General features: G+C 38.8%; 1 protein-coding gene across 6 annotated transcripts in view; it reads left to right on the top strand.

The window, feature by feature from the left end:
• nrxn3a (neurexin 3a) overlaps positions 1 to 12,974 on the top strand; it is a 184,864-nt gene that overhangs the window by 72,141 nt on the left and 99,749 nt on the right. For all 6 annotated transcript variants that reach the window (XR_004612656.1, XR_004612655.1, XM_034575845.1 and 3 more), the window contains exons 6-7: positions 6,612 to 6,913; positions 11,438 to 11,599. Coding sequence is in view for 4 of the 6 variants with exons in the window: in XM_034575845.1 (XP_034431736.1) it covers positions 6,612 to 6,913; positions 11,438 to 11,599 (464 nt within the window). In the remaining 2 variants the exon portion in view is untranslated. The remainder of the gene's footprint in view (positions 1 to 6,611; positions 6,914 to 11,437; positions 11,600 to 12,974) is intronic.

Here is a 12,974-nt window from a genome sequence, read left to right as displayed (position 1 = left end):
AGCTCAGTTCAGTGTCCTCCCGCCCTCTGTTGACACCTATGTTCCAACGAAGCCAAATTAAATTGTAATTGTTCTTATATGCTTTTCTATTTTTCTTGTCAGACGATTGAACTATATGAAACAGTGATTTAATCACAGCCCATAAACACTATTGCAAACCCTGCTTCACTGCAGTGATAAAATATTACGATCGCAACAACGTCTAGCAAAGTCATCATGAGAACCAGATTGATGAGAAACACTCTGCTGTCTGTTTGGATATACTAGCATTTAATATGTATAATCACAGAAATATTGTGTGAGGCACTAAGTTCACATAGGTAATTCTTATGGAAAGTATAGGTTTAACTTTTTCATAGTGAAACACCAAGCCACCATTTTCAGATCCACGTCCACTGGACGCCATTTTAGAAAAGAGTTGGATAGAAAGAGGTGCAGTTATAAATTGAACTGGATGAATAAGAACATACATGGTAGTTTTAGAATGGGCAGTGTTGGTTGATCAGTCAGCCAGTGGGTCCAAACATGAACTGGTCAGTGAAAACACCTCAGCAGAAAAAGACCAGGCAAGGGGGGGGTACAGCTCTCTCTCAAGTCTGAAGACAAATCTGATTTCTCATCTCAAGTTTCAGGAGCTACAATGGTACACACAGCTTTAAGGACTGAACATGGGTCATGAAGAGTATGTTTGGAGAAGTAGGAGATAAACAGTTCATTGCTGATCAGTGTGAGGCTGGTAGACTGTCCATAAAACTGCATGTCAGCGTGCTTTGGCATGTTGTGGGTCTAGGCTCACTGACCACTCACAACCAAGTTAGCTAATGCGATGGATTCAGAAAGTGAAACGCTGGAGTGCTTTTACTTTGAAAGGGATTAGTGTTGATAAGTGTTGGAAATGCGTACAGTACATTTGTGACATAGACAGATACACATTGTTGTTCACAGCAGAAAGAAAATTATCTTTCACCTGAGCCTAGATTCTAGACTAATTTAAAAGTTAGCCTGCAGCAGTGATATGTGACAACCCACACCTGGGCTTCTAAGCTCATTGTAGGGTGGAAACTTTAAATAGAGAGAGAGTGGGTATTCTGTCTTTCACTAATGTCTAGAGGGACATTTTGTCATGGCCCAACATTCGTGAGACTGTGGCCGTGGCTGAAAGCCAAATGTCCTAAATAGAAATTTCCACTTGACTCATCGTCTGTGCATCTACAGTGTGTATGATGGTTATAACTCTCTGTTTAGCATGTGGGGCTTGATGAGACTAAATAATCTGTGCATATTATTTGATGGAGGTGTTTCTCAGATAAAACTGGTTTGGCCGTGATGGATTATTGATGAAATCACAGTCTCAGGCCTGATTGTTAAATCCTTGGTAATGATTTTGAGATCATTATTCATTAATGATTGGGATATCTGGACATCTAGATGGAATCCTTATCTGTTTGAAGAAAAACTGAAGTTGTGTTCATACTGTGGCATTGAGCTTGATGTTATTTAAGTTCTTAAAAACTCTTAAAGCCTTGTTATTACCTCCGCCAAGGAGGTTATGTTTTCATCTGCGTTTGTTAGTAAATTAGCAGGATTACCGATTTTAAATATATATCTCATCGGCATTTTGGTTTGAATCGCAGTTCTGTGGGGTCTTTCTGTGTGGAGTTTGTTCTCCCTGTGTTGGGTTTGGTTTTCTTCGGGTACGTTGGCTTCCTCCCACAGTCTCAAGACATACAGTTCGAGTTTAATGGGGGACTTCTCTCTATATGTTGGCCCTGTGATATGCTGCTACCTGTCCAGGGTATCCAATATCAGCTGGGATTGTCTCCAGCTCCCCCCACGACCCTCAGAGTGAATGGAGATAATAGATAGATAATGGATGGATTTGGTTTTATGAAAGAAAGAAATATCATTAGCAGTAGTTTATATATATTTAAATATATGTATATGTATATGTATATGTATATGTATATGTATATATATAATTAGATTATATAAAATGAACGTAACATAATGTAACTTCAATACTCACATGAATGTTATTAAGCTTAATTCAATCATTGTCGGCCATGAGAGTAATTTAATTTTAGGTTTACTAACCACAGACTATCAGTGGATAATTTTGTACCCAGAATGCCACTGTCATTTCTCCATGTCCAAAGTAATACATTTTTTGGATCTAAGTTGCTCCATTCTTCTTTCTAAAACTTGTATTCACCCGCCTGTCGCACTGTGAGCAGGGATTCACTAATCTACAACATTAGAGATACAAAATGGCCTCTCCACACACTGATTTGTCACGGCCAGTCATGCGGAATATGCAGGAAAACACACACACACATCATAAATCATGATATCACTCAATTATGAATGAGAGACAGATTTATTTGATTCATTACCCCGGTGCCACTGAGACAAGTTGTAACATTAATGATTCACAGAAAACAATCCACATTATTCATTTATCAGTGCTTTTCAGTTATTTATCTCAGCCATATACTTAGCAGTCACTTAAAGTGGTCAGAGTCCAAACACATGTGGCTCTGACTTCATACTAATATCTGAGCTGATTTAGATTTATTATTTCAAATAGCACGAAGTCACCGATCTGCCAATAAAGTGTCATTAGTCACTGACAGGACACCATGAAAAGACTCTATGGGAATATTAAGATAAAATAAAATATAAATAACAATTGCAAAGTGTTGAGCAAACATTACGTGATAATTTATAGCACATGCTGCTGAAAAGTAACCCTAACACCAAAACAGGCTCGAATTCAGTTCTTTGCCACCCAGAGCATCCTTCCTAAATATGAGGGAAATTTACTGTGGCCATATTTTTTCCTTCTGCCACCCCTCCCTCTGACATTTTTATGGATGACCCCTCGCAGGACTCAAACAAGCTCATCCATCAAATGAAGCCTCCGAATGGAACTGCGTACGGATGCCATTAAAACCATTACGAGCTGATAACAATTTCCTCACGTCACCCTCATTTCGGTGAGAAGGAAGCTCTGTGCGTTCTCAGTTCATTAGTATTTTATATTGCAGCAAGATGGCTATCACTACCTCGGGCTGATAAATTTCTCATATCTCACCAGTTACCAGAAAACACAAGTATTGTGCACATATGGTATACTTAGATCTTGCAGTTTACAGAGCATAACAAAGGCATTTTTGTAACTTGACAATATTGATCAGTTTTTTGTGCCACTGATCTTCTTTTTTTTTTTTTTGCATGTCTGCAATATGAAGCAGGCCACTGTTCTTATTCCAACCCTGCAGGTACAAGTCCTCATGGCTAAACTAGCATGGTTCCTCTTGTACTCAGATAAAGCTGTTCTCCCCCTCGCAGTGGGTTGTAGATGGAGAAAGAGGCAGGGATGCTCTCTCACCTTTGGGGAGCGATGTTGGAGATGAAATGCAGTTTGACTTTGCCAGCCCAAAAGGTAGATGAGAGGAAACTGGAATACTTTACTTGGATAAGGGAAACATGCATTTCCTTTTCTGCAGCATATATATATTTATATCGTATGATGCAGTGGATGTGAATTCTCAATATGACCCTACAATGTATTATTTCTGCTCTCCAAAGAGCCAGATTTATTCCTGTTGCTACACCCCATCTGTGACCGCAACACATTCATATAAGCCACAATCACCAATCACAAATGTGTGTCAATGGTTTTAAATGACTCTATTTAAGTACCCAGTCTGGCCATTTGCATCACCACATCTGGAACCAAAGAATGGCAACATAAAGTTAAATAGTAGATTGGGTGTTGGTTGCCAGTTGGAAAAATTCCACAGCTCCTACTCTGTTACTAGCAAATCTATAGTTTTAGACAACATTTATTTTTTAGCCATTGAAAACATTCCCGCTTAGCACTAGATATTGATTCAAGCTCACAAAAAAATCTTCTTTTCTATACCATGTGACAAACACAACACTGTGTCCACAGTAATTGCCCACTTTCTGAACTGAATGTGAAATGACCAGCATGGTAAGACCTCCACTCATTGAATGCTGTAGAAGGACAGTTTTGTCGCTAGTTGTGGAGAGCTTTATTGCTACATGGATTTGATGAGAAACAGGACAAAACGTCTGTATCAACATACATAGCCGATGTACCATGTCTTTCTCCACCAGTAGCTTACCTCCAAAGCTGACGGCCAACTCTTGGCTGTTACCCAACTAATGCCACTCAGATGCTCAAGGCTTTTAAGCTATTTACATAATAACACTTTATGGCTTGTGATCGAAATCTACATTTTGTATACAACTGTTTAATCAAGGTAAATCCCAAAATGCAGCTTGGGAAGGCTTTAGTAGTTTTACCAGAAGCTTTGGACTGAACTTGGCAGTAGCTTTAGACCTCCATGACCATGGCCACCTATTGTACCCTGGGAGTAATTTCGTATTTCTGATCCTGATTAAATATTTCCACCACATAGGTTACACTTTTACTTTCTTTTGCTTATATGCAATCAATGTGAGTAATAAAATGAAAGGGGCAGTGCAGGTAAGCGCTCTGACTCTAATTAGGTCTTACAGAAATAATCATGGATTCATGTTCAACTCTATCTTTCAGAGATGTTCAAATGACTCAGTGAAGCCTGCACTGCTTTCTCTCACCACATTGTGCAAGAGCATTGTGTGTAGATGAGTCTTCTCTGTGGAAGCGGTGCCTGAGGTGTCTGTGTTAAGGAGATGAAAGCTGTGGCCATTTTGTATTTTGTTTCACAGTGTTTTTCTCCTTTTTTCAGTCGAGGTTTAGTTGCAGAGCTCAAGCAGATCCTCACAGTGTCTTGGCGGCTGCTAGATTGTGCTAGTGCCGCGGCCGGGCCCACAATCCAGTATTTTTTGCTTAAACGACTGCGAGCTAATTGAAGATGATCTCACAGATAACGACTCCTGACTGGACCATTTTTCTTTGTTATCCCTCCGCTCTCCGATGCCCTTTCCGATCTCTTTCAGTGTTTTTCCCTCTCTTTCTTCTGCCACTGCCACAAATACAGTCAGTGCACACTACGCTGGCTTTTCTATGTGGCTTCCCTCCCATCTTTGCTTCTCTCTGTCTGATCACAGGCATAACCACTGTGTCACAAGCAATCTGTTTGACAGGAAATGCCAATTTTAGTGGGAAGGTGAGGCCTTTGATGTTGTCAGATGATAGGCATCTGCAGTCTCCCTGTACTTGTCCCATTGTCTGCATCCCTCTCTGACACGTGTCTAGCATTTCTGAAGGTTATTTTTTTCTGGACTAGGTGACTCTGTCTATTAGTCAGTCAGGAAGGATTTTAATTATACGGTGATTATTATTTAATTGTTGCTCATTTTTAGTTGCCTAAAAGTACATATTAAAGGTTATAATGGTAATTGGTCAGATTTAACCTTACAAACCTAATTTATTATTTTCTTTGAAGCTACACAATAGCTTCAAATTTCGAAAAAGAAATGACACTATACAGCAGACAGGGGTATTGCTGTCATAACAAAAAAAAATCCGCTTTCTCAGTTATAATGAGACATTTTTCTCATTTCTACAAGGTCCTTTTAATATAATAAGATATTTTTGTGTGATTTAATTTTTGTCTGCTGTTACTGGATCCCACACTAATCACTCAGACCACATTAGGAGGTGGTTTGAGGCACATGTGGCCCCATTCTTTTAGCAGTGTAGATGCAAACTGACCCGCTACAGTTTCATAATGAACTTCAAGTATTTTACTTTTCTCAGTTTTGCACACGTTGATTGATATATGTTTAAACTGACTGCAACATTTAGATTTTCTATATTTTGGAGATGCACTTGAATGCCAGATGTAAACAGTTAAACTCAGAGCTGTCCACTTGTGATCGGATCACCAGATGTTGTCCAGACACGTGCTTTATGTATACCAATTATCCTATTGATGCTTGATGAGCTGCTGGAGACTCTCCCACATAGAAAGGATGGGGTGGAGAGGTCAGCAGTCCATCACATAAATGGAACAAGGGAACAACCTACAAGAAGTAGTGTTTGGTCCCTCGTGTGAATGGAGATGGAGGGGTGATGGTGGTGAATACATGGAACTCAGCACCACCTGAACAATGTTTTTTGTCATGATAACAACTGCACACTATTAGTGCTATAATTGTTTCAATATACTTTGATTACTTAATACAATTCAAGAACAATAAAAAAAAAATAATAATAATAATTTTAATATTATGTTATTTATTATTCAATTATTATGCCTATAGACTGAAATGACTAATTTGAACTGTTTAAATATATATTGTCAAGCATTCACAGTTTTAAAAGACTTGTAACTTGACTTTGACCTTTCCTTAAGGATTTGAGACTTGTTTTGAGACTTGCTGTGACAGGATTTAAGTCATCTGGACCTGCAGCAATAGGCTTTGAAAAGAGATTTGGTTTCTGCATTTTAATAAATCCATGATGCTGAGGACAAGTTTGAAAATAGTCTTGAAAAAGCTATTTTTTATCACTCTACCAAATTAATATTGTTGAACAGTTAACCAACGCTGGCTGCACAATGCAAACCTTCATCTGAGGACTGAAAATATACTATTCTCAACCTCTTCACTCTTTTTTCTTCTCACCACAGCAAGGGAAGAGAATGTGGCCACTTTCCGTGGCTCAGAGTACTTCTGCTACGATCTCTCCCAGAACCCCATCCAGAGCAGCAGCGATGAGATCACTCTTTCCTTCAAGACGTGGCAGCGCAATGGCCTTATCCTTCACACCGGCAAGTCAGCTGACTACGTCAACCTGGCTCTGAAGGACGGCGCGGTCTCCCTTGTTATCAACCTCGGCTCTGGAGCCTTTGAGGCCATCGTGGAGCCCGTCCATGGGAAGTTCAATGACAACTCGTGGCATGATGTCAAAGTGACCCGCAACCTCAGACAGGTAAGGCCCAGAGTTGGTGCATAATTTGAAAATGTGTATGTCGTAATTAGGTTAGAAGCTTCCTTAAAACACATCTTATTATTGATACGAGTAGTTAGCATTTGAGTTCTATCTATCTACCAACCTACCAAACTACCTACTTACCTACATACCACACAACCCATCAGTATATCCATCTATCCATCAATCCATCTGTCCTTCCACCACTCTCACCTCTGCATCCATACATCCATACATCCAATTCACATTTCATAGTTTTAGAGCACAGGTTCCGGCCTCCATTTCCTTCCATTCTCTCTTCCTTCCTCCTTATTTCTTTCGTCTTATCTATCTGTGGGGTGATCAGGGAGATAGGATGTAGTCACCCAAGACTGATTATCCAAAACTGATCTGCAATCATTAATAAAACTTTCCAGGCTGTATGTCTTAATATGTAAATAGACTCAGACAGAGTCGCAACTAATTTGACAGGAATACAACAGAGGACCTACTGGTGTATCGGTTCACAGTGTATCCAAGGAAACCCACCTTGTTTAAAAAAAATACATTTTTGAAAAATAATTGCAACTAAAGCCTGACTACATGCTGTGCATAATGCGAAGGTTTTTTATGTGGAGGCAAGCAGCTTTGTTGCCTGCGCTTCTTCATCTAACAGCTCACTGAGTGTACCCTGCGTCTTCCATAAGGCCTGTGCTCCCAGCGATATTTCAAACTGATTTACTGACAAATCATGATTGTTGTCCGCACTATGACATATGTGACTGTTTCACAATAAAAGCCACCCTATGTATTGCTAGGTGAGTGCTTTTAATGTGAAACAGTCGAGCAGTAGGGACTGTCGGTTTGCATGAGAAATAGCTGAATCCAGCTCTAATATGGTCCTAATTTCAGTGAGATCAAATTCCAGAAAGGAATAGTGGATTACGTACTGTTTCTTGTCAATCCTCCAACTTTAGGTGGACAGTTTCAGTCCTGCAAAGAATTACACTCTACAACTGTAAAGCAGCCATGTAATTTGAAAATGTAAATAATCAAATGACTTGTATAAAAGTTGGCAACCATAAATAGTGCCAAGAACACAATTTCAATTTTTAAACTACATTTCTCAGAAGAACAGGACTGCTTTCTTATTGTCAACAAATCCTGTAAAAAGACGGAACTCAACAATGCCCATCTCTAAATACATCATGATACCTCCACCCTGTCTTTGGCACTGAGCCAGCCCCAAGTTAATTCATTCCTAACCAAGATGTAAATCTTTTAAAACAGCTCACATATACAGTATATTGTTTCAAAAACCATTCAGAACTTTCTAAAATAGCTGAGCATTTTTGTCATTACTCAAACTTATCTACTGACTGTGAAGACATGACTACAATGCTACTAGAGGCATACCCATGTGCTTCTAATCGGGACCCTTAAATAAACCAGACCTAACCAAACAATGCTGTTAACGTGAAGTAGATTGTACTAGGACAATTTACTAATTTAAGTTGATATTATTTAAAAATACAGATTTCATTACTTAATCATACTCGGAATATTGTTATAATAAGAAGGGGTCATTGTTTTGTGTGCGTGTGTTTTTGAGCCGAACAGATGTCAATGCATCAGTTTTCAGCCTGGACCACACCCCCCTCATCAGCACTGCAGCACTTTGCCAGCTTCTAATCGTCTAATTCACTCACCTTGTCTGGGCACGATCAGGGCTCATTTAACGACAACAACACGCCACCTTCTCACCACCGTTTGTGACACGGTCGGCCTGTGACTCATAAAGATGCCCTCTCCTCAGCTGTGGATACGTTTGAGTAATCCGCAGTCAAACACACGGCCATTTGGGGGTTTTTTTCACCATCACTGGACGAGTATGAACCAGTTTGATCACTGACTGCAAAAAAGTTGGAGGCTTCTATATCGCTTCAAATAGTTGACAGAATTAAGATGTAGCTAGAAAATATAAATGTTTGTGAATTTTAATATGAGCCATTTCACAGTTAATGTCAACATATTTTAGAATTGCCATTAACGTGTAGCCACTTTTGACTTTTGGATTCCGCTCCTTTTCAGGGAAAGTCTTGATTAATGATGGCTTCTGAGAGAAGCTTTTTAAAATTGTTTCCTAGCCAACCAAATGCCTATTGATTTAGTATTAATAATGAACAAGACACTTTGAGTCCTCTCAACTTAAATGTTTGATTTTGCTTTAAGCGTATTAAACTTAAATTGTTATTTCCAGTACATCAGCTTTCAGGATATTAAGGGCAATCAGCTGTATTACAATCTTAAGAATATTGAACTCAGCCTGTTTAACAGTCAATGTGTAGGTTCATGTGGCTCAATGATGTGAGCTTTTGAAGGTCTTTCAAACAATAAAAAGGATATATCTGACTTTGGATAAACAAACAATACTTGTTCGTAGTATACATTCATTGTTGATTAGGCTTTTGAATGTATTGACAATAAGATCAAATATAGAATATCACCTGACTATAGATGGCCCCAATCCTTTAAATTTGTTGAGTTTTTACACAAATCCATTAAACATGCCTCGATTGACTTGGTACTGTTCTACCAAATGCTTTTAAGAAAGACACCACAAATGTAAGAACTGTAGATGACAGTTTAGACACATCTTTACCTTTTGGGAAACAAGGCCCCGATTTCTTTTCCAGTCTTTTCACTCTCACTTCTGTTAAAGTCTGTCCTGATACAGCTCCCCTTTAATGCACTTGGTGAAATTAACCATTTTTGTACTAACACTTGTAATAACTCTCATTTTTCATCATACATTTTTCATTTGATTTGTTTTTATGTATTAACACACTTGCCTACCCCACCTTCCTGCAAAGCAAACAGGCATTGGATACGCTATGGTAAACAAACTCCACTGTATGGTAGATATCATTCTTATTGTCATCTTTTGGTTTGCTGTGTACTTTTTCCTTTGCTTTATTAGTCTTCTCTACATCAAGAAATTATTCCCTAATGTGTTTTCATGATTACTTTACTTTCCTTGTCCCTCCGTCCTTTACCTGGTTCATCCTCTCACATTGTTTTTGTACCTTTCTGTTTTTAATCGTTTCCTTTTTTCGGTCACCCATCACTTTTTCTTCTAGGTGTTTGCTTGGGTTTTACCCTCGAGGGTTTTACGGAATTTGTTTCATTCCAGATTCTGCTGGTAAATGTTTTTGGGGCGATATTATTGTCTAAGCTGTCAGAAGTACCAAAAGAGAGAAACAATCACTGGAACTGTACAACACAAGTGCATGGACCAAATCCTCCTCACACTTGACTTTCATCTTCATTCATGCTCCTGAAAATATGTGGCAACCAATACTGTTGGAGAAAACTGATTAACTACCAATACTACTAACACTATAAGCATTTTGGCTGGCGTATAAATGGATTCAACATTCTAGGAGAATATGAAAGCGGATGCTAACAAAGCATAACTGTAGGATCACAGATTTATCTTTCAAAGCAAATGTTTCTGTCGATGAAAACTGTCACTTAATAATATATCTACTGCTCAGGGGGAGCATTATAAGGTCTTGTCTTGTAAACACAACGATGGCTCAAGCGCTTGGCGAGTGACCATCACCACCACCTGCTCAAAGCAAGAAAGCATGTTCAGCTAGGAGTTAACTTATAAATAGGCCTAGTGTTGAAAGTTACTTTGTTTTTATGCAGAATGGACTAAATGTGAATGTGTTATACAATATTGGAGTGTTATTATTACTGTTATGTAAGCAACATTTAATCGTTGAGTCTAATTGACTTTGAAGAAACTTTCAATGCTTTATATACAATGGTAGTTTAACTATAACAATATGTTACAGCTCATAAACTACTCATAGCCTATGTTTTGAAGTCTCAACCTGTAAATGGTAAATGTAGCTGTCATATAGATATAGCGGTGAACTAATAAACTATACAGAAGAACAACATGAATTCCTCAGGTGATGAACTGCTGAGCTTCCTTCCACATCTGCTGGTCAGACGTTCGGTTATGGCAGAAATATTGTCACATATTCCATTCTCTGTGTCCTGTCCTGCATGTTTGTGTTTGGTTTTATGTGCTGTGACACTAACTCCCCCCTCCTTTAATGGTTTGTCTTTTTTGTGTTTTTTTTTCCTGCATGTCAGTGTCTTTCTTGGTTTCTTTTCTCCCTCACTTATATTCAGACACAAAAGAAGTTCACATAGAATGATAAACACCACATGGTTTGTGGAATGAAGATAAATATGAATCCATGTTTGTCAGTGTCTAAAGCTAAGTTTACCCAGTCAACGTTTTGTTTTGTTTTACTAACCTTGCATGCCCATCAAGAGTTTTAACTTAGACTAATTCGCCAAAAAACTATTTTGGCCTGGCAGCGTTCGATCCGTAACAGAGATAAAACATCACAGTGTCTGAGATTTAAAATTCGCATAGCTCAGAGTGATTATATCTATCCTTACAGTCAAATGGGGGGAAAAAAACTTGTATTTCCACCCTCACTGTTCACTCCTCATTATCAGGTGACAATATCAGTGGACGGGATTCTGACGACCACAGGTTACACCCAGGAGGACTACACCATGCTGGGATCAGATGACTTCTTTTATGTGGGTGGAAGCCCCAGCACCGCTGACCTGCCCGGTTCTCCAGTCAGCAACAACTTCATGGGCTGTCTCAAGGAGGTAAAGTACCTGATATTTTGTTTGTGGGAGTGAACGTGATGCTGGTGTAGTGAGAGCTGTTTTGTTGTATATCTTTTAAATGTATTATAAATTTTTAGTATTACTTTTCAGGCTGGATTTGGAAACTGGGACAAAGAGGCTTTAAATTACAAATTGGGAAAAGAAAGAGAAACATACTGAGAGTAATTATCTTCATACTGGTGTTTTGCTTCAGTTCACTGGATAAAAGTTGTTGTAGTCAATCTGAACATTGTCTTTTTCTGTTTAAAATATACCTTTTCATTCGAGTCTAACTTAGCCTGTCAGCTGTTTGGTGCTGGGCTGGTTGTGTTCTGTGGGTTTATCAGATCTTAAAAATGGAAGTGGTATGAGGATTCAACCATATAATACCCTAAGTGCCATAAAACCAGAACAGTGCGATAGAAGTGGCCTTAAGACCCTGCAGACGTGAAGAGTTAGACAGTAACTCTTTGTGAGCATGCCATGTAGGACTGAGCTATAGGTCCAGTGCAATTATTCCCTGCTGTGGCTGCAGTGAAAATGACCATGCTTCTAAAGTGTATCATACTGAGCCAATCACTGTGTTCTAAAGAACAATAGTGTTTCTAAATCTGTAGCCTTTCTGTTAAATGTAAGGAGGCTTTCAACTTCAATCTGTTTGTTTCAGTTCAAACATATTGTGCTGTGTTAGCTCTTTTGAAACAGTTCCTATAGGCTAGAGTCAGCGCGTTCATTTAAAACGTGGTGCAGACCTTAAAGATACAGAGCAACTGAAAACCTGTTGCCACACGTTCCAAGTAATAAAGGCAAACAATCAAAAGGCCCCCAAGAGCGTTTAGTTTGTCTGTTCAGGGCTACTGAAGAAACATGACCGTGCAACATGGCTGACTCTGTGGAAGATGACCCAATCCTTGATACTTCATTGTGAGGATGATGAAAACTAAATTCTTAGTTTGAGGTGTTTATACACGACACAACTATGAACAATATATTACATTTCTGACAGTTGATCCACCAAAATCCTACACAACGGACCATTCAAATGGTAACAGTCTGTGGACCGAGTTCAACATGTCTTCTTCTACGTCTTTGGATAAACTACAGCACTGGTCGGCAACTGGTAGCCTTCTCTCTTTCATTGCAGCATCATTATTTAATCGCTTTAACTTTAAAGTATAAGCTTTTATTTTGAAAAGTAGAGAACTTGGGTCTGAATGTCAACTGCTCAACAAACCTCTGAAATATCTGACATGCAATGTATGGAAAAATAACAGCAGTTCAGTAAATCATTCACAGTTTCATTTCAAAACATTGAAAGTCTTCACTGCAGATAAACCAGGTAGGAAACAATGTTTTATTTCTTCACTCTGCACCA

The sequence above is a fragment of the Hippoglossus hippoglossus genome, chromosome 22, assembly GCF_009819705.1.
Source record: "Hippoglossus hippoglossus isolate fHipHip1 chromosome 22, fHipHip1.pri, whole genome shotgun sequence".
In the NCBI taxonomy this organism is placed as follows: Eukaryota; Metazoa; Chordata; class Actinopteri; order Pleuronectiformes; family Pleuronectidae; genus Hippoglossus; species Hippoglossus hippoglossus.
The sequence above is the reverse complement of the archived record's forward strand: the minus strand, read 5'-3'. Positions and strand labels throughout refer to the sequence as shown.